The sequence below is a fragment of the Diprion similis genome, chromosome 8 (assembly GCF_021155765.1).
Source record: "Diprion similis isolate iyDipSimi1 chromosome 8, iyDipSimi1.1, whole genome shotgun sequence".
NCBI classification, from domain to species: domain Eukaryota; kingdom Metazoa; phylum Arthropoda; class Insecta; order Hymenoptera; family Diprionidae; genus Diprion; species Diprion similis.
The window spans coordinates 21,150,390-21,177,639 of NC_060112.1; the positions used below are offsets into that span (position 1 = coordinate 21,150,390).

At 36.9% G+C, this 27,250-nt stretch overlaps 1 protein-coding gene and 1 long non-coding RNA gene across 4 annotated transcripts in view; one reads left to right on the forward strand and one right to left on the reverse strand.

Annotated features, from left to right (window-relative positions):
- The first annotated feature begins 2,507 nt into the window (after positions 1-2,507).
- On the forward strand, positions 2,508-7,155 carry LOC124409785. Its single transcript, XR_006929540.1, has 3 exons — positions 2,508-2,518; positions 6,951-6,956; positions 7,023-7,155. It is a non-coding gene; the product is annotated as an uncharacterized LOC124409785 (long non-coding RNA).
- Positions 7,156-7,161: 6 nt separating this feature from the next.
- The window catches only part of LOC124409782 (polypyrimidine tract-binding protein 1), a 338,073-nt gene continuing 317,984 nt past the window's right edge, over positions 7,162-27,250 (reverse strand). For 2 of the 3 annotated variants that reach the window (XM_046887614.1, XM_046887615.1), the window contains exons 6-15: positions 25,225-25,371; positions 16,289-16,340; positions 14,995-15,053; positions 12,324-12,555; positions 11,654-11,868; positions 9,522-9,555; positions 8,231-8,323; positions 7,893-8,109; positions 7,600-7,741; positions 7,162-7,436 (exon numbers count right to left, since the gene is read on the reverse strand). In XM_046887614.1, the coding sequence (XP_046743570.1) occupies positions 7,368-7,436; positions 7,600-7,741; positions 7,893-8,109; positions 8,231-8,323; positions 9,522-9,555; positions 11,654-11,868; positions 12,324-12,555; positions 14,995-15,053; positions 16,289-16,340; positions 25,225-25,371 (1,260 nt within the window). In that variant the 3' untranslated portion in view covers positions 7,162-7,367. The remainder of the gene's footprint in view (positions 7,437-7,599; positions 7,742-7,892; positions 8,110-8,230; positions 8,324-9,521; positions 9,556-11,653; positions 11,869-12,323; positions 12,556-14,994; positions 15,054-16,288; positions 16,341-25,224; positions 25,372-27,250) is intronic. The other variant, XM_046887616.1, reaches the window with a different exon arrangement.

The following is a 27,250-nucleotide window of genomic DNA, read 5'->3' on the forward strand; positions in this document are numbered from 1 at the left end:
CATAGAATATTGAATACGGAGTTGAAGTTTCTTAACTGTTTTTTTTTTTTGTTCTAATGCGATATTAAAAAATCGTTTCATCATCAATCCTCTCGCAACTTTGTATCAAACATTCAAAGAACAACAAATATAGGTATAATAGAGAACCTTTTTCTATAATATATATATTATAATAGTGTGAAAATTTCCGTTTTTCTTTTCTCACCGCGTTTCATTTCATATATATATATATATATCTATATATATATATATATATAGTATGAAGTATGTATGTATGTATGTATGTGTATGTATAACGATGTCGATTTCTACTAATTTCAACATTTGAGTAATATTATTATATACTTTTTTTTTTTTCAAATCTCGCAGTGACAAATACAATAGTCGATTTGTTTGTTTATTTATCCCCCTTGTTTTCACTTTTCCTTTCTTTTATCTTCACTCTTTAAAACCCTGTCTGATCATATTAAATATTATCATTATAATGTATAATTATTCAAACACAGATAAACCCCTTTCATATACCTGTATATTTATTCACGTAAATTTACTCAGTATATATGTATATACTTGTTTTTTTACACGATTGCATGTATCGGTTTTTATTGTATTTATTTGTTTATTTGTTTTTTTTTTTTTGTTTTCTTTTCCCTGGTTTTCTTTTTTTGCCTCAAGTTCTCGCAAATTCTAATTCTTCACACACCGTCGTCGTTTCGCAGTAGTAATTTCATTTATATATTTTATTGTAATTATACTTTTCGAAGTCAGGCTTCCTTTTTATTTAAATTCCGATCACTGTATTATGTATGTATATTGTATATATATATACACATTGAATACACACACACATATATATTTGTATACTAATATTAGCAACTCGTGTTCAGATTTGTTCTCTTTCATTCATATGCATTGCATTTGTATGCATACTTTACGCTCTTTCCTTTCATGAACATGCAATTCCGGCAAGTTTCATTTCGACAGAACTCTAAGCGACGAATAATCAATTTCCGTATAAATATCACCGTTTACCCCGTTCAATAAAGTTTCTCGATCCTCCCGACTTACTGGATCTAAGCGTCAATATACAATCTATTCTCAGATTGAATTTTGGATATTGTTATCGTGTTTATTTACTACGAATAAGCAGCTATAAGTGTCGTTTATGGTGGATAAACAGTGCGATAATGCACCTGCTGATGGCTGTCTTCTTTCAGTGATAGCAATATTATTAACGTTTACTAATGTCATCTGCATTATATTTACGTGGATATAATGTACCACTTTAAACCTACGTATATCTCGATAATACATCAATACTGATAATCCATAGTGTATTCACTTTTTTTCTTTCTCTCTTCTTCCTATTCTTCACTATACTTGACAGTGTAATAGTAATAATAATAATAATAATAAGAATGATAATAATGTTGGTAATAATGTTTAATTTATGCGTGTAACAGCATATATATATATATATATATATATTTATACGGTAATCATTATTATCATACCTAAGTAATTTATGTGTATTGTATTGTATTTTATTGTATATTATATACCTATGTATATATATATTTATAGCATCCAGTTACACTAGGTCTTAATCGTTATTATTAAAATATATGTATATGATAATATTGACGCTGCCATGGGGCTGACGGGCCAAGTACCAAATTCTAATGTTTTTATAATATTACATTGTTCGCTAACTTCATATTATTTTCCATAGGTAATAACAATTTACCCAATACTCTGTTTTTGTTTTTTTTTTTCATTATTTGGCACAAGATAGCCCGTTGCCCCAGAACTCGCAAAATAGACGCACCCCCGTCACAATACTGTATATTTATACATTTATGTGTATACATAATACATATATATTCACATGCATTAATCATGCTGGCGATAAACACACATACACACACACGCGCGCGCGTACACACACGTATATATGTATATACATAAATATAATAAACTTTCTTTTTTCTTCGTAACAGTTTTTACTTTTCTCGAAATTGCATACTGAATTTGCCAATCGAGTACTATGTACGTCACGTACATTTCAGTTATCGTGCGTGAATATTTATATTATATGTCAACTAGTGTTTTGTACAGTGACTTTGCAGGCTGTGGTTTGAGTCTTATTTTTGAAAAGTTTTTAAATTCAATAAAAATCAGAGATTGCAATTAACGGTGTTTAGATATGTGAGAGAAATAACTGAATCGCCCTGCTTTCCTCGAGTGATAACTTCAGCATCAAGTTTTCTTTAACGTATTGTAGCGAGTGCTGGCTACTCCAACTCTCATCGCGGCCCCCCTCAATCCAGCTATTATCGGATAAGATTCTAATATCTTTAATTAAAGTTCACCATTGCTGCCTATCGTCGTACGATTACCGAATAATTAGCCGATATTTGAAATATATATAATATTCATTTTTTTGTTCTCGATTATTTTTTCGCTTTTTTTTTTTTTTTTAATTTAATTTGTCTTGTTTTGTTTGGAAAATAAATGAGTATGTAATGCGGTTTACTATTTACATATGCCTGTTTATTTTCTTGTTCATTATTCGAGCTATTGACAAGTCTGAGAATACGTAGTAACACAATTTATATACGACACATATACACGTAATACGCATTTTATTCCGGTGAAATTTTCGAACAATTTTTAATTGAAACTACCGATAATGTTTTATGACGGTTTCATATCTTTCTTATATCGTCGTTTGGAAAGAAATTCAATTTACGGATACTAAAAGCTGCTATTCGCTAAGTCTTAGCGAGATGAATTACAATAATTTACAAACTGAATTTGGCTGTACACGAATTTTACATCTATTGGGTAGCCGATTTCTACATGTAGTCACAAGACGTTTGTGTATAAATAAAACTGCGAAATGTATTGATTTCTTTATCGTAGGCATAAGTAAAATAATTATAATAATAATAAAAGTTTACTAACGAATATAAGTTCGTCGGATCACGGTTGACTTGTTGAATTTATTTGATTAACTGTTTTGCTTATATTGTATGTTGTGATATAATAATGCGTGTAAAAGGTGTGAAGTTGTCGAAATATTTCAAAGTAAATATACTAAACTAGGGGGTATTGTTTGGAAATTAACGGCTAGGCGATAATTGAAATTGAAAATTATATAATAATACTTAAATCATAATTTAACATAAGTCGATTGAAATCGATGAATCTTAAGCTAGATTTATTTTCCATTAAAAACGGAGAATAAGAATTAAAAAAAGAAACACAGAATACTGCACACAGGAAGGTCATGCAGTCACGTAATAATTAACAGTAATCATATTAATGATAATTAATAATTAATGATAAACAAGCGATTAAAACTTAAAAAAATACTTGTAATAAAATTTAATACTAGCGGTTATTTTTTGTTTAGGTGTATATGTGTGTGTGTGTGTGTGTGTGTGTGTGTGTTGTATGGATGGTTCCCTGTTAAGCATAGTTTTGTGCACTAGCGGCATAATACGGCAATAATAGATAATCGTTATTTATTTATATACTGTTTAAAATAATTCCACGTTGTTTTCTCGTCGTTCAAACTTTAAGTCATATTTTGTATTCAATTTGAAGTAAACATTAACGGCAGATAAATTTTGTAAACTTGCCTCATACACGACCAAAATTCTCTTTCCAAGGAAACTTGACTCTTAATCCTCTTAATACACCAAAATGATTTCTTATTTGATCAAATACATTATTAATGTGTCGAAGTAGGTATTTCTTGCTTTAACTCAATCTCTCTCTCACCAATATCAATTTTGAAAGCCGCTTAAGAGTATTCCTTGGTTAAAAGGATGACGTGAATGTATGACACAACGTTGTAGCAAGATATATGGTATAATATTTCAGCTTTATTTAATGTAAGTTTGGGGTGTGTTTTATTTCCGAGTGACGATGGATTTGTTTACTTGAAGTGATGATTTTCTAATGAAGACTGGTGGTTTTTTTATTTTTTTTTTTTTAGAGAAATTAGGCCGTTGAATGTGAATATACAGAGATTCGAAAGATCGTAGATGCAAAGACTGGCCCCTTTTGCTCATGCCGGCTATTTACTACGCGATTCAGTACCCGTAGAATTTCAACTTCACCGAAAGTCAATCGCAGAATCTGTGCAACGAAATGAAATGAAAGAAAATAACACAAAAAAAAAAAAAAAAAAAACATGTATATAAGACGGTGAACGAGTTTTGGTACAATATTGTTTGTGAAAAGTATTTTGAGATCAGTTGAATCTATGAAACGTGATAATACTTTGATAATTTTTATTAACAATAGAGAAAATTGCACACCTCGTTGGTTGACTCAGGTTTTCGTAGTAGATTTGATTCAATGAACTACGCAAAGTTCCGTCTAACAAAATCCTTCTCCCTAGATTCCAAATTTAGCCTACTTTGGCACAGTGAACATTGCCCGGGCCGGCACTCGCTGTTTTTATTTTTACTTTATCTTTATCTTTACGCTTCTTTTTCTACTTAATATTTTGTTAATTTAATTGACTCCAACAGAATATTATAATATCGGTTAGACCAAAATATACACCGTTATAGCGCGTTCATTTTAGTATTATAACAAGGTATTATCTCACATTGTATTAATTTGCTGTGTCCAACAGTCATTTGCAAATTCTCCAATGTCCATTGCTCAATAACACTGTTATCATCATCACCGTCATCGTTATCTTCTTCTTTTGCTTGTACTTCTTTTCTTGCAAGCTTGATTCCGTACACGTTCATATTAATTCCAATAATGATTATTATCCAATATTCATAGTCTATACATAATATATTTATATCCACGTATGCCTACATACATGTATACCAGTTTATATATGTGCGTGTGTATGCGTGTGTGATTGTGTATGCCTCATGTATAAATATGTGTGTGTAATTACGCGTGGTAATAATAATAATTTGATCTTGCAAAGCTGGGTCATATCATTTGATGGTATGATCGTCTTTGTGTTGTGTATTTCATTACTCGTTAATATTTCACTATTTTCAAAATTCATTCTTTTCATACTTTTCTTACTTATAACTTTTCATCACGTGCCCTTCGGTTAATAATACTAAACTTCATCTTTTTAATCGTTATCAATTTATAATAGTTATAATTAATATTATTTCATTCATAGTAATATATATATTTATAATATATCTTACATGACGATAATCTTCAAACACAACAGAAACTGATTCAGCGCTTTTTTGCCTTTGCACTTTTATGTAGCTACCGTGTTGTCCGCAAACGCTTTATTATGAGAGTTGGACTAAAGATATTATGATGGTGGGGATCAAAACTGAACATTGATAAGATCTGTGAAGATGGTATTTTTTTACTCTTGTCGTAAAACTAAATGCAACCGATCATTTCCAAATGGTACATTTTGTCACAGAAGTTAGCATCGTCAGTTTATAATCCTTCAACTGCACTTTTATAACGTGATTAATTCGTCATGTCATTTTAATACCAGCAACTTGAATAGCGATATGTCAATGTTCATTTAAACTTTACCTATTTTATTTACGATAAAAAGAGCTACGCATTTCTAAAGCCCTAAAATTAAAACATTTAATACTTATCAAACTGAGATACAAATAATATAAAAAAATAAAACCCTTAAAACACATCTTCAATCGATATGCTTGCGAATTGTGCACACTCTACAATAACGATGACAAAATCAATAATACGCGACTTTGGTCAATCATTTTTCTGCCCTCATCTATAAATATTCATGTCGTCACAAAAATAAGATTTCTTTAATCAAAGCTCTGCTGTCGCCTACGTCACTTATTTCTTTCAAATTTCATCCGTAAGTTCTCCGAGTCACAGTGTATTTCAAAATCTCACGTGCCGTTTCGCCCCAATTTCAAATTTTATTTCGAGATAACGATACCATTTTTTCCCACGAACCTAGTAAGTGATACAGGAACATTTCTTTCGGTCTCCTCGTGTCCCTTTCCAATGACAAATATAGCAATGATTATCAAATAATTCAACTAGATGGACATAGAGCCCCTGAGCACATGAGATTTTACTTTCCTCCAATAGTTGGTGAATGTATTAAGAGTGATTTGAATACAGTCAATATTATTTATTTATTTTTTTCTGTTTTATACCGGTTCCTGACTTGGCTGCGCTAAGCATTGAATATATGGGCAAGAACGAGAAATGGTCGCAACATAATGATGCTGTAGATAATACGTAAGGTACTAATTGAAACTTTTACAGATCTTTTTTTACGCTCCATCAAACCTAGCATTGAGGATAATTTTCTTTATGCCTGTCTTCTGCAGCTTGCAGTAGTGCAAGTATATATTACATCATATATATATATATATGTATATATATGTGTGTGTGTTTATATGTCAATTGAATAAAACATACGAACACAATCACGTTGCGTCAGTTCATACCTTGTTACCTCGATATAGCGCATTGGTAATGTGGATCGTTACTTATTTTATCGTAATTATTAGATTAAAGTTACCTGTTGAATAATCTTGATTTTTCCCTAGGCTTAAAAATTCTTAACTCTTATTAGTAGGTTCTTCTGGTTGTTTTTTTTTTTTTTTCCAAGTTTTGTTTTATTTTTATTTATTTTTTTTTGTTTTTGTTTTTCTATGCCAGGCAAATCCTAGGCTATAGCGTCGCGTTTGTAAAATATATATATATATTTATATGTATATATATCTTATCTGTTTAACTCTGTACAAGAATGGGATTGTCAGCGAGGGGCTGGACGCCCTTTACCAAAATTAGCGATACCGAAAACATTGACAAATGCCAGACGAAACCTGATATCTTGTTTCATTTCAGTTTTATTTTGTTTTTTTTTTGTTGTTTTCGCTTAATCTTCCCCAAAATACAAGGCAGAAATATTAAAAGCAGAACAAGTATTATGATAGAAAAGAGTTCAATTACTTTCACAGTTCAATGAAAATCTAGGTATGAAGAGTGGAAAGGAAAATTAGCGAAAGAAACATGAAATTTCAAAGGATATTCTAGAACTTGGCATTATTTTCAGTATCACTAGCCCTTATCTCACCCTAAAACTGACCCGAACAATACTGGGGGCGTGGAATACGATGATTACGCAATTTTCTACCTCGACCAACAGCACGGCTGACGCGATAGAATCGGCTGCAAGCCGAAATTTGAAAGGATCCTGCTTGTATAACTCACTGCGGCAAAACGACCGATGACTAATCAATTGATTACCCAATTGATCCGTCAAACAATCAGTCGTATACAGCACTTGGGTACCAGTAATGAACTAGGGTGTAGGGCTGGAACCACTGCGGCTCGCTGGACAGCCTCTCTTGTTAGATGTTACTCTTCGAAAACGACACCCTGAGGTGGTTGGATTCGCTCAGTTGGAAATTGTGCATTTTCTGAAACAGAATTAGATTTTTTTTAGTTTATTTTTACAGTTTGACGAAATTTCTGATATTATTGTTAAAAAGAGATTTTGACAAATACTTTAATTTGATTGAACTAATTTTTATTTTGTAACTAGAACTATATTTTCTTCATTATATATCGTAATATACGCACAATCAGGGCTACGACAGCGTCGTCCATGCTACCCATTTGAATCAGAGCCATTTTTCTGTCCTTTGGGAAGAATTTGAAAGCCTTTACTGTAAAACCATTCTTGGTGAAGGCATCTTTGATCTCTTCTTCGGACACGGTTGCTCTGAAATAAAATACAACATTCTAAATAAATGGTTCTCAATAATCGTAAACAATTATGTTCGCGGCTTTACAGATGAAATTTTTTTTTTTTTTTTTTTTTATACAATATAAATAAAGTAAGACTCATGGTACATGAAAGGAAAATTACTTACGGAATGTTTGATAAATGCAAAGTTGAGCTGGGTGGGTAAATGTTTTGGTAATTTTTAGAACCGGGTTTTTTGAACCGGTGCAAAGGGCTGTTGGTGTAGTCTTTAGTGAGTCCAGCGTCGGGTTGGCCTTCTTTAGGGAGCTGCACTGCCTGATGCTTACTGAGCATCACCCTGATTTGTTTTCCAAATACTCTGAGCTTGTCCATATGCGTCATTGCTGAAAGTGAAGTAATTTCGACGTTATAGCAAAAGTATTGAGGCAAAAATTTTGAATCACAAGATCTAAGCCGTTTATTTTATGTTATATGACAAATAGAAATAGGTTTAGTAATTCTCACCTAAATGTGCTTGATGCGGTTCAGCAAGCTGAATGAGTGCGGAATCTTTCTTGTTGTAAAGGATCTTCACACGTTGTACATCACCATACACGCCTATGCCATAATTGGAAAACAAAGAAGAAAATATCAGAATATATTATGATACATATACCGCAGGTTCGAAAGTTTTATACAATTTCTAATTTGATCTATGCTACTGACTGTCATCGTTTCATTTCCCCTCTTTTTTTCTCTTCAAATTGAGATCTCTGTATATATACATATATGTATATTCTCGTTAAAATTCAAGTACATGCACGCAATGTTGAACAATGAGTAAGTGTGAGTTTGACAGTCAAATTTTGTTCTTTAAAAATAAGCAAAGAAAAACAAAAGTGAAAAAAATTATCGTTCACGATGCTAAGTGAGCAATGATAGGAATACTCATTTTTTCAGGACAAAGAAGAACAGGCACGAACATTCCGATAAACGGATATACGTGTAAAATTTGAGCGTGGAATGCAATGAGACTATATAAGGTACATTTTCGATGGACAAGGTGATCGATCATCATGCACTGTGTAATCGAATCTGATATTCGAACGCTTAATCATTGTCAATCATAGTATAGTTAAAGATTCATCATTCCTATATGAAAATACGAAATAAGCAAAGCTTATATATTATATAAGGTGTTTTGTTGAATTAATAATAAAATATTAATATGATAAAATTCAGAAGAGATGCTTGAAGAATATAGTAGAACGTGACGAGTGGTGGAGAGCAGTAATAAATAAAATGAATAAGTGAAAATTTTGAAAAATCAGAATTAAAATAGTTGAAATTAAAGCTAACGATACATGAGAATTTACGTTTCAATTTCAATCTATAATCAATAAATAATCCTATGTTTAAGCGTCAACGCTTAATACAACTAAAAAGGAATAAACAAACAAACAAACAAGGAATCAATCTCGTCTTTGTTACATTATTATTCACCAAAATGCAATTTCTCAAAACCAAGGTAATTATAGTAAAACAAAAATAATAATAAAAAAAAAAAGTAAAAATGAATCGAAGTAGAAAAAAAAAGAGTTATTCAAGGAAAACTATAGAAGTTGCACTCGAAATTTTGACGAAATAAAAAAAAAAAAAAAAAAAAAAGAACACCGGAAAAACCAGAAAGAAGACTGGGGAACAAGATAATTGTTGAGTAACCAACGATAATATTTGCATGATGAGCGTAGTATAAATATATAGGTATAATAATTAATAATGTAATATAATTAATAATATAAATGTAGAGACGTACCGAACAGGGTAAAGAGAGCGTCAGGCGTGACCATCTACACAGAGAACAGACAGAGTCCACAGTCAGTAAGTTATAGTCAGTGAGTATATAGAATTTATGATATAGTGTGGGCGAACGATTCCCGTTAAGCTTTCCTCTCTCGCAATTTATAAAGTGTACTTTCATTAATTAATGACTCAATTTTAGAAACAACTTTTATTTCTTTCGTCATCTCTTTAAACGCGAGTTTGAAAAATTTATCAAGTTAACTGCGGGATATCATCGTGACGAATAGTTTAGCAGAGACAAATGATAAAATTGGAAAATGAAAAAGAAAATGAAAAATTAAAGATGTAGGGGATATTAATTCTGCGCTTCGTATAATATATATGTATACATATATATACACACAGTACGTATATATATATATATAACATGTTATTAGCTGCCTACAGAGAAAGAGAGAGAGAGAGAAACGGAGAGAGAGGGGGAGAGAGAAAGAGAGAGAGAGAGAGATGGGCGAAATCGGGAATCGTGCGCAACACAACGACAGTATAAGTACACACAGTTATAGGTACAGTAGTGACAAGTTACAGCAGCTGCGAAGTGTGGCATTGACACACAAAATCGAAACACTTTTTATAATATGTATTTACAATGATGAAAAAGAAAAGAAGAAAATTTGAAAATAAAAACAAAAAAAAAAAAAAAATGAATGAAAAACAAGAAGGAAACACCACCGAACGTTTCCGCGAGTCAATTTTGATCGGTTCGTAGGTAGTTATAATAATAAAGACGTATTAATCGAATGACCATTATATATGAATTTACCATTTTTTTCACTCTTTGGCGAATAAATGAATAAATGATGCTTGGTGGAATTTTCTTCTTTCTTTTGCTTTCTATCTTTTTTCTATCTTTAATTTGAATTTGTTGATAAAGCGTTTGGATGGTTATTTTTATGTCATATCAATTATATGTTACGATTGCAGGGCTCAAGTTTGCGACTATGATCGCGAAAATATTCATTCTACAAAATACAGATTTATTGAATCAACATTTTCAAACCAATACGGACATTCGCTGATCCTTTTTGCTTCGTATAAGTATACAGACATCGTGTGTATCAAGTCTGCAGGATGGTTTGTAAATGCTCCGAAATTTTCTGTGTTTGATGTGATTCGTGTTTAGGGGGCGTGAGAAATATTTTTGAGATATTTGCTATCGCAGTTTGACGCAGAGCGAAGATATATTGTGATAGAATGACTATGGGCTCCAGAATAATGATTTTTGCATTATGAACTGTAGTGGAATATGTGACTCAAAATGTACCGACAGCAAAAGGTAGAAGGAAAAACGTAGTTATACAGAAACAATAAAAGTCAGAAAATAAAGAGAATAGAAAACGGCGTTCAACACAAACTCACGCAAACCAGAATAATAATAATTGTACGAATAAGTAATGAAAATCAATTAATTACCGTGAGGCTAGACAATTACATCACGACTTCTATGGGATTTGTTTATCAATTCCTATTATGACGATAACGAACATCGGCTTAATTGAAATTCGGATAATCAAATTGCATTCCAAATTTTTGACTTGTTCAAAAATTCGGACCAATCCAATTTTGCACCGCGTTATACGACAAACCTAGTAGAATTCAGAGTAACCGGCACGAATGGAACAACCTGTTGATCACTAGTCCGTGCCGAAGTTTCGCATATTCTAGGATATTCTAGGAATTTAAAATCCGTTTCCCCATCAACTCGCAATGACTTTAATTTGAATTTGATTTTTTCTTTCGCGCGAATCTCTCTTTCTATCACATCAAAAGGTTTGCACGGAATAAAAGTACCAAAATTGGATACAGACTTCCACAACGATCTCTGCAATTTTACCGAAATATTTGTGCACCTTTGTAAGTTATTATTAAAATTCAGAACGCTTGATAAAAATTTGTCCGAACCCTGCAAAGCAGAATTGAAAGAGGGAACGGAAGATTAGAGCGATTGTGCTTACGGTAATTCTTCTCGAGTTTTTATGGGATTAATCATCGCGCATTCACAGGGTTCAACACTGCATGGGGTATCAAAGGTACGTACGTACGGTTACATATGTATAACGGAGGGATGAAAAAGCGGAAACTTACCTCCTCGTTGAGGTTGCTGACGAGAAGAACTGACGATGGCTGAGGGCTGCCGGGAACTCGAACGCCAAGTCCTCCGGCGCCGAGGGTGAAACCACCGAGTCCTGCGAGGCCGCCGGCCGCCGCGACGCCGTTGTAAGGACCCGTCAGAGGCGACGCCAAGCCGTGCATGGCGGCAAACGGGGAGGCCAGGACGCTGGGGGCTCCTGCAAACACATCTGCTTCGTAAAAAAGCAACACTTGGGATTATTTTCGAGGTTTTGGTTCGGCGAAAGCTTCTTCGAAGTTTCCCGAATCATCGCGACGATCGGCAGGAAGTAATAACGTGGTTGATGTAGGATTAGGATGTGAGAAAACCGGTCCAAGATATCGAAAAGTTTTTACTTTCGACGGAGCACCGAAACAAAGATGCCAGAGACAATATGGCGTCGCGATAGGGTTAAGAGTTGATCGTTATTCAGGTGAATTACGTTGATATTAACGCTCAGAATACTTCACGCAGGCTATGGGTCGTTAATTTTGTCAAGCTGAGTCATTTAAAGCAAAAACGCAGGGAAAAGGAAGACTTTTAAAATCAAATACGAGCAATGGTTGCAGTACATTTTCCGCCGCAATATTTCGGCGCCACACGATACTCCGTCTCCCTTACAAGAATGAAAAAACTATATCTCACCTGGCAATCTTGCGCGTGGCTGCGTTCCGGCGGCACCGAGAAGAAGCTGTGGCAGAAGTTCACCCCCGAGGGCGAGGGAAGCGGCATCGAGGTTGGCGTCGCCAGTCGGTAAAGTAGGGTTAGTGTAGTCCCTGGATTTGTCGTTATTGTACTTGACGTTGAGACTCTGCATTTTGCTGTAATCGATCCTGAGAGTGCAGCATGAGTTGTAGATGTTCTGGCCGTCGAGTGACTGAAAAAAAAGAGGAATCAGGGTACGGTTGACGTTTCGCTCGGAGGTTAGAAAAGCCGGCGCTAATAAGTTCACGTGGAGAGAGGGGGATGGGGGTGGGGGGGGGGGGGGGGGGGCAGTTCACTGGTTGTTTGGATTTCATTATTAAAACAAACGCCGGGGTTCGTGCAACCTTCGTATTTTCCACCTTACACTGTACTCGTACAATCCACCAAAGTCCGAAGTAACGTACGGGTTTGTTTGACTTGCGTTTCGCCTCGTGCGTGCTTTCCGCATTTTATCACGGGAAATTTTGATTACAATATCCGGGCCGCGCCGGCCCAAATTCCATGCAACCCTATTTACCGCTTAAATGAATTACAGATTTTGTTATTATACCTGATACCTCGAGGGAACTCTCGAGGGAAGAAAGAGGAACTAGAAATTGTTACGTCACCTCACCAAATATATCCGGCATGCAGCGGTCACTACCTTTTTCGTTATAATTTTCACGAGCGCTTACTCGTGTGCTTGCTTATACGCGTATTTTTCAGTTCTCCTCAGTTTTCTACACGAATATGAGCGGATCGACTCACGAGAGAGTTTTTAGTGTCTATTTTCCGTCCCTGTACAGAGTAAAATTTAAGAAAACTCTAGTATTAATAGTGATGTACCTACACGAGTGTGCCCCGTACGTAGAGCGTTGCGAGGTGTGGTAATAGATACGCATAATACGTCCCCGGTGAAGACTCGCGGTGGTATAAGCACGCGATGAAATTAATTACATAAATTGCACGGTTTCACAAATTCCGAGCGATATAGCGTAATTACACTAATTAGAGAGGTAAGTTATCAATTAATTTGTACACACGTGTATACGCGTATTATATGTAGGTATATATACCTATATAAATACAATACGCATTATATCGTGAGGATTCACATTCGTCTTCTTCCTGCACATGCGTACGGATTCCGAATCTGCAGATGCAAAAATTCTATAACCAGAATATCAGCGAGGAAAAAAAAAAGATAATTTTAAAATATATAAAACGACGAAGTGAAAAAGAAAATTTTGTATGCTTGATTATTTTTCCGTTCTCTGCTTTACGCACATGTAAAAATACTTTACAAAGTATAATATACTTATATGCATGAAGAATTTTCATTTTCCGCTTACTTTTTACACCACCTCGACATTTCCTTCACCTACAAAAACGTAAATCGTAATCCACGCCCGTTGGCTCGACTCGCCTCGGAAGCCACGGGCGATTTGAACGTTGTTATTCAGTTACCGCAAAGTCGCTGCAGGTACACGGAAAAGTCGGAGGGGGGGTAGAAAAAGTTTTAACGAATTTAACAATATACGTATAATAAATCCATGTACCCAAAATAACTCCGAGAGTTTGTGCAACGCGCGTTCTTTCAAACCTGGGTAACACAATGGGGCACAAAACGGGGGGTTGAAAGAACGACAAGCCCTGCAAGTAAGGGAATTACGCTTCTCATCCCCCACCGCAGTTTCTCTGTTCTTCGGTTCTTTGTCTCAGAGAATTTTTTCGCGTTATTAACCCATCGGCTTCAGACGAGTCGACGTGAAACTGAACTAAAGTTTTGTGCACGATTTTTGCCCGTAAGTTTAAATCTCCGAGGTTCGTTCGTACGTACCGGATGTATATGTATAATGTAGGTATACTCGCTTCTCTATCTGCAGTAAATACTCTTGCGGTAAGTTTCGCGCAAAATAACAATGCCCCCCTTCTCGACAATGCGCGTGCACCCTGTTTCACCCCCCTCCCCCCCTCCGCCATCCCCAAAACGTGTTGTACATGTACAAACTTTCATGCAACCGACAAAACTTTGTTCTACTGTTCTATAATTCTGCTGCTATGTTTCGTGCCTCGACTGCCTTGCGTTTGTTGATTTGTTTTTGACTTCCGGTACCCCGGATAATGGGTATAATAATGGGCAATAACGATAAACTACGCGCATGTGTGTGTTATATTATATTATATTTAACACACCGACGAAATCGACCCTCCGGAAACGATACGTACCGCGATATTCAATCTGGGTCGAAACGGACTTTTGTCTACTCTCTGCGGCAAGTACGCCGAATATAGGGCGTCCTGAATTAAAGAGGAACTTTGCCAAAGCCGGCGAGAATTTCCGATTTTGTTCGTTTTTTTTTTTTTTTTTTTTGTAGTTCAGAGAAGAACAGAATTGGTAAAAAAGTATTTTTTATCCAGCTGCACGGAAAGCGAGAGAATTTCTCAAATTCATATAAATTTTTCTCGCTTCGATAAAAAATTTATATAGTTTCTAATTATCCATTATAGCTATAGACTTTTTTTAGTAAGCAAGGACATACGGGTTTTATTTTTGAATCTGCATTCGCAGATATCGATTTGGGAATGAGGAAATTATAACTTTTTACTTCAAATAACGAGGTTTACTTACAAATTTAGCCGTCTGAGCAGCCACCATGTCCGGATACTGTATGAGCGCCTGGAAAGAGCCTGAAAAATAAATGTCATTTATGATGAACATGTGTAACATCGTTTTTATGTAAAGGCGCATAACGAACTGGATACTAATATTAGGTCGGAGCTTAAAGTCCACTGTTCCACATTCATTCGTACACGTTAAATGTATAAATATCAAGGTAACAATGTGGCATTGTACTAGTCCCAACTTAACAGCCTGAAGCATGCAACCTAGCCACTGTTGTTACGGTTGTAGCTCAGCAGAATTATACGAGAATGTACCTTTGCAAATGGGTCACAGTGGTCTGACATGTATTATATATAGATATGTAATCGTTGCTCGCAATCGCGGGAGCAGAGGATCATTAGCTGTTCAGCACAGAAATTGAAACTGAGACTAACTAAAATATTAAAATTTTGATAAAATTTATTTTCAAGTGTTGAAAATAGATTTATCGAATTTCGTCAATTTTTTCTTCTTATTCTTAAAGTATAAGCCAAAAGTCCCCCGAAGGTTTATAAAATACGTATCATAAATCGTTTGAACGTGTGACTCTCGCATAAAGTTACTGTACGAAATTAAATTATAAATGAATAAATTGAAGGGTGAGTTTTGAATTCAACCCTCGTGCGAGTTACGCGAGCAAGAAACACCCCCGTGTAACAGAACCGGAATTGAAACCACGGGGGCTGTTGGACTCTGGACTTTGGTCATTTCCTACAACAGTATGATTTCACCGCAGGCGAGCGAGGAACTTATCGTCCAGTACCCATTATCGCGATGCCCGATCTCATTTCGGAAGGCTAAACTCGAAAAGTGGATTCTGGCATGGGTGTTTCGCTCTGCTCGGCTGCACTGAAACATTGAAACATGGAGGAGCCGGTGCAGCAGGCGAACAATACGGGTGTTTCAGAAGGGGTTGCTTCCGCTCTCCACATCGCATAGACATGAATTCGTACGAGTTTGCAATCCGTCTATGACGAGCACCCATGGAAACACCGAGCTATGATCGTGTCACTTCCTGATTCATTCAAGAACTGTCATTTTTTCGTTTTCTTTTTTTGTTTTTTATTTTTAGCATATGTATAAAAACGCGAATTTAGTTCCGTTGAGAATATGACCATAGTGGAATTTGTTCAAACTCGTTTCATCCTTATCGAATCATCTAATCGTAGATACCGAATTGATTCTGAAGAATTAAAATTTTGCAAGCTTGAATTTTTGGAATGAATGGCGAAAAATGTTTCGCCGTTTCTTTCATACTTACTGTTCTTGGTGAAGGTAACGATTTTTAGAACCTTTCCAAAGCGTGTGAATATCTGTAACAAACAAGCGAAACAATGCACTTAATAAACTACCTTGTTATTGTTATTATTATAGAATTAATCACTCATTAGCGAGATGACGGATTGGAAGATCGGACACGTTTATACATAGTCGAGAGATTTGGAACGACTAGGTAGCGATTTTTAAGTTTGTCGAACAGCGTGGGACGTATATAAGATATAAAGTACCTACAAGAGATAAGAAGGAAAAGGAAAAGAAAAAGAAAATGGAAGAAAGAAATGAGAAAAGCTCGGGCTATTTGAACGCAGCTTTAACGCTTCTGCGATTAATTTGACTCTCAGGAAAGTGCAGTTGTTCTGCACACGAAACGGCACAAGCAGAGAGAGAGAGAGAGAGAAAGAGAGAGAGAGAGAAATAGAGAGGAAGCTTGAAAGTTGGAAAAAACTTTGAAACAGACGTTTTAAATTTACGTTTTTACAGCGCGCTGCATTCTGAACATCGACCCCCACCCACCTCGACAATTACTGTAGACAATGAGTCCCCGTCTCTGAAACTCTGCAGCTCTCTCACAGCATCCGTGCATGAAACATATTGCTTGCAGCTACACAAGAGTTTTCCAACGAGGGCATGTTAATCCGTACAATGAAAAATTAAATGTTCGTACTTTGATCCGTTTATCCGCCAATTAGCCAGGATACTGAATGCCAAAATCGGCGGTGGAGATTTTACAATTTAAAAATATGAAAAAGTTACTTTGCTTTGTAATGTAAAAAGGTTATTTATATACCTATATACGTCGGGTAGAGATTCAAATGCACTCTACCACGTCAACGGGATTATTTTTCCCTAGTGAAACAATATTACTAGGTTAACGTTATATCTGTCCGTGCATACCTTCAATTAAAACAGTGTAATTGGAAGAAACGAACATTCAAATGCTGAATTTACTTCCCAACCTTTTCCATAACCGTTTTTCATATACATTCTCTGCATCGTGATACAATCAAGCGTTCCGTTTTTGACCGGTTATCGTTTTTTTTATTCTTATTTCTTATCACTGTTTTATAATTTTTTCAAGTATCGATCAACTAGTTACTCCATACGTTCCTTCTTTCGTTGTCAACTTCACCCTCGATTCGGCACGTGAAGATCAAAGTAAAACGTATTGTCACGGGAAAAAAGGTTGGATTTAGTATTCGCTGGATTAAATGAAAAGAAAATAAAAATAAAAAATAAAAATAAAAAAATCCGGAAAAAGGGATGCGAGCGAATTGAATCCGGTGCGCGATTCTCCTACGCGGCGCACGTTTCTCGCATAGAAACGGTGGCGGCGTGGCAGGACGCAGGGTGAGAACTGTAATACGCAAATGGAAAGCAAATAAAATATTAGCGATATTCGCGGACCGAAGTGGAGCGCAGATGGCTCCGAGGGCGTGTGTGCACGTACAACGAACCAGCGACGTGTGTATTTATACAGAAACTGGCGCCGCGAGGCACATTTTTCCAATTTGTGTATATAGGGATGATTTCCCATGAGGTTTCTTGCAAAAATAGCTATATCTTTAGCAATAATAACCGCCGACCGAACGAACCATTCGCAGGGCTCGAAACACGGATCGGGATATGATGACACGTGGATCTGTGTCGCTTATTCTTCAAATTCGTCTCAATTTACCCCCAGCCGAAGAAGAAGGAGATAAAGAAAAACGAGAAACCGCACGACCCTTTTTTACCTTCTGTTCCTTCGGGACCGATTCGCGAAATCCGCAATAAGGATCGACAAGAATCGACTCGCACTCTCGAACAATGATCGATCATCAGGACTGGGAGTTTGTTCTAAAATTTAATCACTTTTTGTTTCACAAAGATTACGTTGATGCAAATGATAGAACTCTCAATGTATTTGGATTGGGTAATATTTTGCGTTCATTTTTCCGCGTGACATAACCTCAATAATGTAAAATCAAAAAGACGAATAACAAAACGTATGAATAAACTGAATTATCAGTCTAACAGTCAATATACAGTATAAAGTGATTATAAAAGTCTGATGTACGTAAGAAAACGTTCATTACACAGGATAAAAAGTTCAAAGTGCTAAGTTAGAATGAAACAGGTATAGAATAATTTACACTACACATCACGAAAAAAAGTTCGCACATACGCATAAAAAAAAAACAAAAAAAAGACGAACCATTTCGATACTCTAAAAATGACAACAATTGAGTTGTTTTTTGTTTTATCTTTCTTATTTAAAAATCCTAAAATTTGATATTACGTAATACTACAGCCGATATGATGACGTAAGTAAAGTAAATGTACTACCTAACCAAAAAACATATTTCAGCTGTCTATAGCTTGTATCACCGTTTCAGATGTGATAAAATTTCCGAATAAGACCCCTGACTGCAGAATTGCTGGGATGTCAGGACGGGAAGACTGCAAGGGGGGTAGGGGGAGGGGGGAGGGGGGGGGGTCCGCCGATAATCGAGCAATGCGAATTAATAACTACACAATAGCAATCAATAACGGTGATTACCATCCCGCTCCGGATAGGATAGGAAGGGCCTATCTCTAATCCCTTCACCCCGGTTACGAGCTCCATCTCCCGCGGGTCCAATAGTCCAATGACCATCGACCAATCGCTGCAGCTCGCCTCGCTAACGATCCTCACTTTTTCACACTTATAATACACATCCACTATCGCGCTTATTAATCCATTTATCGACGTGATTACCGCACGTTTTCACCTCCGGTTTAGCACTGGGCGACGGTCAGGACGATATTGATCGTTATACTTGTTCTCGCCGTCGCAATGATTCAATCGAAACTAAAAAATTATACGCACGATTCATTTCTGACTATTTTAACGCATCGCATTTTTAAGACGACAAGGGTTGTGCCGGTGTTCAGATTTACTCAGGCAATTGATTCAACTTTTTATTAAAAATATGAAATTTAATAGCAAAGTAATTTTCTGACGATATATTTGAAAAGTTTTTTATTTCCTTGATAGTTGATATTATTTTTAAGGCTGAAATTTTCATCACCTTCAAAATTGTCGGGAATATTTTGTTTTGCCTTAAAGAGATTTGAATCTGATATATTCAGGTGGAAATCGTTTAATATATACCAATTCGATCTCGAAAATGTTGGCCATAAAATTTGAAATTTAAAATCCCCCGTGTTTCACAGGAGTGAAAAGTTTCTAGAGTGAATATTAATTGTTTTTTGTTCATGGTTATTTTATATTTATAGAATCGCGTATGAAGAGTGAATTATAGCCGATAAAATTTGCCTCGCAAAATAAGAGAAGATTCACTCGACCCATACATTGACGTAGATCGCAAAACATACGCGCGTTTACAGTTTCAGGGTGGCAATTACCGTTGTCGATTGAGGAATAGGTCGTGTAATAAAGTTGAAAACAAAAGTACCAACCACAAAAACAACAAAGAAGCTCCGATGTTAAGGAGGAAAATGAAGCGCGGGGCGAAGTCCGAGTTTGAAAAGAGGAGAGGGTGAGCCGTGCGCAAAAATGAACAAAACCCGAAGCATTAATCACGTGTTTCTGTTATTCTATGATTAATGGATCTCGGAGCTCGACTAGACACAGCGTTGCGGTTAATGTTGCGGTGGATTCGACCCTGTGGATTCCATTGTATCTATTACAGTTTTCACGTGAGGTTTACGCAACTTTGAAAACTTTTACCCAAAGTCTGCAGACTGCAAGGTCGTCTGGAGACGATCCGGGCATCGCGGACATTTCGTGGGTTTTCGCAAAGTTGACGTAAAAAGCTTTGGTCAATGTTGGAAAATGGCCGTTTGGAACTTCGTGGGATCGAACATATTCAGATTTTGCGAATTTAACCCCTTGGGAGTTGTTATCCTCACGTTGGAGCGTTGTAACTTTTTTTCCCAGTCTTCGGTAATTTTAAAGCTTACAGTAACTTTAATCTCGTGACCCGTTTCAATTACTCTAATATAAAAAGTCGAACCTGTCGTTTGTTATTAAAAATGTCTCACAAAGTTGGTTTCAATCAGCGAACCCGAGTGCTTGGGACTCCATGATTTAAACAATTCAGGATCAGCTGTAGAATATCGGAGGATCCCTGAAGGCTTTCCGGATTTATTTCAATACGTTAACCTTCCAACTTCCGTCTCGCCCCTCTGCGGTTGGAAATTTTAAACAAGGGGCATAAAAGACAAGCGAATATTTCACCCTCCGACAAGGGAGGAAGTCCTCAATTCCTTATTTCACTCAATTTTTTGCACAATAACCGTCCGACGTCGTCAAGTTCCGCATGGCTGCAGGAAAAAACATTTATTCTTTGAGCTTTCACAATTTTCTCGGGGACGTAAAATTCCTCGTCGACGTGTGCGGTGCGGTTATAACGTACATCAATAATAACTACGTACCACCACGCCACTCGAGAGGATTTTCCACCCTCCCCATTCTCATCCCCCAAAGCTTGAAGCCCTCACCCCTCCATTACGCATTATGCCGTTATACTAGTGGATATCGGCGTAAAATGTTGAGGCTTTTAACGTTTATGCCCCGTTCGCGTTGGTTGCCTGCATGATTCGCTTCGGCGCAACACTCGTGTGACATAAACGTGGCGTAGTGGCTGCCCGGCACCTGGGACACCCTAAATCTCACCTTATTAAGGCTCCCATTGGGGCCACCCTCACCCTCCTCGTCTTCGGCTTCTGTACGTCGCCTAAAATAAGCCGCGCATCTCCTAGATCACCAGGATATTATTATTATTATTATTATTATCATTATACTGTCCTATAAGCTTTCTTTACATAATTCCATCGTCTTGTTTCTTTTTTTTGTTTTTTCTTACAACTTTCTTCTCCGCTCTTGAACGTCCATTTAAGGGTGTCAGACCTTTGCCGTTCTCAACAGATATTCAACAGCCTCGATTCAATTAACGGAAAAATAAGCGAGAGGAAAATCTTGTCCATTTGAAAAATATCTTGAACGAATTTATCTACAATATCGATAAAAAAGCGTCAAGTGTCGTTGACAAAAAAAATAAATAAAAATTATTAATTTGTAATTCACAGAAGGAGGATCCGAATGTAAAAGCAAGTCCTCCATATATGTGTTTAACATCGGGGAAATGCCTGCGGGAACACAAGGGTATTGGCCAGCTTTTATTAATAATTTTCATATTAAGCAACTTTTTGCGGATTGGTAGAACAAATTAAAATCGGGGCATGTAGAAGTAGATAGATATAGTCAGAGTGCATATAATGACGGATACGAATGCATTCGCGTCTATCCGTACAAATAAATTTAACCAAACAGCTTATATAGCGATTGACAGACCTTCAACAATAATACACTTTCGCAGCAGTGAATTTTCACCATTTTCCTTACCAAATCGCACGTAATTTATATCCCAAATTATTGTTCACACGAATTTTCATTGCATATAATATCTGCGTATTATTTTTCTAGTTTTCTTCTTCGTTATAACTATAGTTTATAGCAAAAATGTATGATGATAATATAATAACGAGAGGCAAACGGAATGCGAAAGTGGTAGGAAATGGACGATTTGACGTACCTACAGTTTGAACGAGGAGTGATGCAGGGATGTAGGTATACGTACGGGATGAGTCGAACTTGCTTCGCAAACTAACGCCTATAATCTTCTGCCTGATTAGCCGGTCGGCGGCCCCCGAGTGTACCCAAGCTCTTGGGGCTTATTCAACTTACCCTCGCGAGTTCACTTACGTAAGTTTATCCGTGTGTGCGTGTGTATATACATACATATATATTTATACATATACACATCTGTAGAAGTGGATCGAAACTCAGGTTTGCGTGTCTACACGCACCATTTACGCAGCTAGATTCTCTGGCGTGTGTACATATACCATATATATATATATATATATATATATACACACCGCACACTCGTTCGACGACGCTCCATTAACGGATTAGGTGCGAATTTTACTGCAGTTCTAGCTCAAGGCTTATGGATGGATTTGGTGCCTTTGCTTTCCTTTTTTTTTTTTTTTTTTTTCTCTATACTTTTCTTTCCTCGATAAATGCTTACAAGAGCTGCAGGCTTTACAAACTTTTGCTATTTCCGTATACTATTACTATACCTATAGCGTAAATCCGCACAGAAATATACGCGGGAATCTATCGATCCCTTGACTTATCTGCGAGGGAAAAGAAAAGAAAGAAAAAGAAAGGAAATGGAAAAAAAATCACCCGAGATAATAATAATCGACTTTTATCAAAGTACCTACCTATAGAGCGGAACACTTGCAAGTATTACAGACATTATATGTGCGGAACGACGATTTGTACCTACTCGATGCAAATCAACCGAACGTATAGAGTCTAGTAATTGGAAGCTGTCTATCTCAATGAACCTGCGAGTTGAAGAGGGGAGAAGTCCGCTGCTTGCATATAGTGGGAATCATAAGTTTCTTCTGGACATTTCGATTCGGAGTAATATATCTAGGGGAACATGGGACATGACAGCCCCCCTAAATTGCTGATCATTTTTTGTGGCTTTTGAGCACCATTATTTGGCCATAGTTAGAAGAAGGAAAAAAAAAAATTTCAGGGGCACGAGGGAGCCCTTTCAAAAGATGGCAAAAACGAATTTATTTTTCGCAAAATTTTTAAATGAGGATTCGTTGCGACTCGGTCTCCCCTATATATGCTACAGATTCTGTTCATTATGCAGAGACGGATTTTAATAACTTTCTTTCTTTTTTTTCTTTTAACTAGAGTGCGTCAAGAGAAAAATAATTAATGGGTCTTATAAGTCAAGTGTCGTGAAGTTCCAAATCCTTGAAAGAAAAAGTTTATCCAGATTCTTGCTTTCTGATATCTGCTCTAATACTTGGGACAAGAGATTACAATCACCATGAAATAGTGTATTATGTTGTGTGAGTGTAAATTTAGATCAGCTGAATATTATTTATACATTCACGAGCCTGTGAGATAAGAAACGCGAGAAGATAGTAGAAGACCAGAAAAATTACGTCTACTTTTTACCGTAGAGATAAAAATCAAATCGTAATAATAACAACCGTTGTGTCACGAAGATGTTGAGCATAAAACGAGGCAATAAAAAATCATTACACGCTGTTCATTGAGTTTATTGATTATACATGAAAAAAGGAAAGAGAAAGAGAGAGGAGAAAAAATAATACTTGAATGAAAATAAAATAACACGATAACTAACGTGCGCGTGAGAAAGATGCAGGATAGATTAGGTGTTTGAAAAAAATTTACGAAACGTTCCGCAGTGGAAGAAATATGTTTAACGGTGGTTTTTTTAACGAAGAGAAAAATACGATTTTTCGGGTAATTTATTTTGTCACTGTTCGTGGGTACAATACGCTCGAGATCCGGCGCGTTGGTTAAACGATTATGAAACATGTGCATATATATATATATATATATGGTCATAATAAACACACACGCACACTGGGCGTTATAGTATACTGAAATATTCCGCTCGGTATGATAAATTGCAAAGTTTACCGGCGCAACTGTCTCTGTATAGGTGTAATAAGGCACATATGCGAGGGTCACGATTGACCTCCACAGGATAATGATCCAGTTAAAGACAAGAGGCCGTTTATGTCGGTATATTACATATACATCAATACATAAATGCGGCGACGTAATCCAGTGGAGTGGAAAGCTCGTAGAATTACTTATGAATCGTATCCATATATATATATATATATATATGACAATATACATATTTATAGCGTATCGTGAGCTTTTACGGTGCACGTATAATAATAATAATAATAATAATAATAATAATAATAATAATAATCACAATAATAATAATATTTGGTGGAAAGTACGGAAATCGATGTCCCATAAACTCGCGATATGGCTACGTATTTCCGTTAAGTGTATCGCCAGTTTGAAAAAGGCCACATGAAAAACACCTTTTTTCACCTCGCGTAAGTAGACATAAAAAAAAGTGCGGTGTACGATCAGTGTAAGCGTTGAGTGGGTGGCTTTCTATAAAAATTGAACGGTGTTTCACGCCTGATGTTTCATAGTACAGGGACGAATTTCGGTGAATCACACAGTACGGTTAGGAAAATCTGAAAACTTTTGCCAAGCACTTTGAAAATTAGTTTTCGTGCGGTTAACTAGCGCTGTTGATCACTGAGGAAAGTTCGTTTGTACGACGCGTAGGCGCGACAAGGGTAGAAATGCGGTCGAGTCAGTTGGACAGGTTAGCTACTGCAATAGTCATTAGGAGGGGGGGTATTTTCAACAGGAGTTCTGGGAGTGGTTTCGCGTCTGAGTTGAATGACTTCTGAATTTTTAACCCTAGAATTAACGCCAGCGAAAAGTGCTAAAACAAACGGGAGAACCACTAAATTCAAGCCGTCCGATGATGGGAGCAAAACCGTCTTGACTTTAAATTAACAAACCTTTCGGGGTCGAGTTGCATCGACTATGCTTCGGTCGTCAGACGAAAGTTTTGCTAATCTATCGAAGTTTTTACCACCCGTTGCCGTACTCGCGATGAATTATTCAGTCAAATTTCAGCTCGATTGATTCTTTATAAAGAAAATAACCGCCATTTTTATACAATTGTCAGAAACTTTTTAAGAACCTGTACAGCTATGAAATGAATGTTTTAAAAAATTTATCGTTCAAATTTATTACGCGATTGTTGAGAAATTTGAAACAATATACGCTTGCGACGAAAGATGATAATCAAAATTGATATTGAATGATCGCCAAACACTGAAAATCGTAACAATAATCAATTGCAGTTTACAAATGCTTCAGCATTTGATTCTCCAAGGATCTTCCAACGTCATTTTATGTATCGCTTATATACCTAAAATCTATCAAACAGTCGAAAAATGTTGGGGAAAAAGGTTATTACTCACCTGATAAAGTATGTCCAGGGAAATCGGGTAGATCATGTGCTCGATGATGACCCTTAGAACGGTATTGGGTCCACCCTGAGTTTCTCCACCCTGACTCTGAGCACCCTGGCCTTGGGCGGCCTGAAGTGCGGCCTGAGCATTGGCGTTCTGTAACAGAAAGATGTGGGGCAAAATTACTCTTGAGTGACGGTTGATTCGAAGCGAAAATTTACAAGATATCTTTTACGTTTACGGTTCATGCACTCGGACGAACTAAGGCCCCAAGGCGATATCGGCGTGACGCGGCGATCTGCACGAGATGATGAATAACGCCGCACCCCCACCCCGGCACCCTTTCTCCTCACGGTCATACCTACGTAACAACGCATCCTCCACCATACGAATATAGGCAACGTTTTACCGCGGTAGAGAGAGATAGATTCGCGCGAACCGGGGAGGCTAAGTGTCTACGTGATCAGCAGCCCTCGATGAGGGATACTACAAACAAACAGCTGGTGAACATTCCCACCACCGACTATCTCACGCCACTTCCACTTCCACTTCCACTTCCACTTCCACTTCCACTTCCACTCAGTGTTTGTTGGTAGATAGATATACATAACGCGGACGGATACACAAGAAGATCCCCCGTAACTGCGAGGATTTTGCCTTGTAACGACGTTTTCGCTGCTTACGCTCAAGCGGTTTAGGAATGAATGGGCTACCATGTTTAAACAAAAAGTTAAGAAATGGGGTAAAATCAACCAACGATAGTGGATATAGTACCGTGTGATATGAATTATTTTTAGTAGATTTGAATAACACACGACAAGTTTACATTTAGAATCTTAAAAATGATTCTTCTCTCTCTCTAACTTTTTACTCACTTTAACAGAATCGTGGCCTTAATACAAAATTGAAAGAGCTTGATTCCGAATACACTTTCCGAAATTGGTATTTATATTTCCATGAGAAATTAATCACCGTTATTATCGTGAATTAGTTACGCTGTTTAAGTGCCTACTGGGGTTCGGAGTTGGCAACAAGGAAGAAAAAGAGAAAGAAGAAGAAGAAGAAGAAGAGGGTATTTCTGTAGAGCAAACCACGACTAAGAGGGGTTAAGAAAGCACGGACCATTTGAATACCTGGTTCTTCCCACAACTCGACCACGATCTCGCTCCCTCAATTCGACCCAAGGAGGGATTTTACCGCCTGTTTGCCCGAGAAGGCCGCATCAATGAGTGCTTTCGCCGCAAGACGGGGGCTGGTGGATATTTAAATTGGTCGCATATTAAGCGCAAAAATGACGCCCCATTATACTTTATAAGTAAGAGTAATGGCCGGGGACAATATTGGGTTATTAAACTAAATCGCGAGCGAGAGTCGCAGCACGGCTCGTTTCTACGCGGTATAACGTTTTCTCCGCAAAAGTACACCGAAATAAAAAAAAAAAAGCATCATCAATAAATTATAATATACATTCTGGTTACTGCAATAATACCTAACTTGGATTTATTCGATCTTTTGATTCGTATAGAGGAGAAGAAACAGGAAGAAACAGAAAATTAGCCAAGAGACGTCAATTATTCGAAAACGTAAGAACTCCGGTTGGCCAGATTGCCGCATCTCGCGTGTAAGGGAGTGTGCGGGCTAATTTTCGAAAGGTTCATCCCTCTTCGGCCTGAATCTTTTCTCCCGAGATACTAAGGGTGCGGAACATCCCCTTTCGCATCTTCCTGTCTTCCTGTCGCGCGAGAGACTCGCTCAGTCATTTCGATCACGTGACGCAACGCGAGTAAGCGGTACCAACTGCCACGAGTTAGAAAATTAACCGAGTTCGTGGGGAGCTAAATCAGCGCAAGCTGTGCTCGGAATCTTATTGAATTAGGAAAACCACCAGACTACGATGGTAGCTTTCGGTATTAAGCGATGGCGTATAGACGGAGAGAGGATATGTTCAATTTACAGGCATGCAAATATGGCGAAAGAAATTTTTTTCGGATCAAAGCAATGCGGTTTCATTCGACAGAAAATGGTCGGAACGATG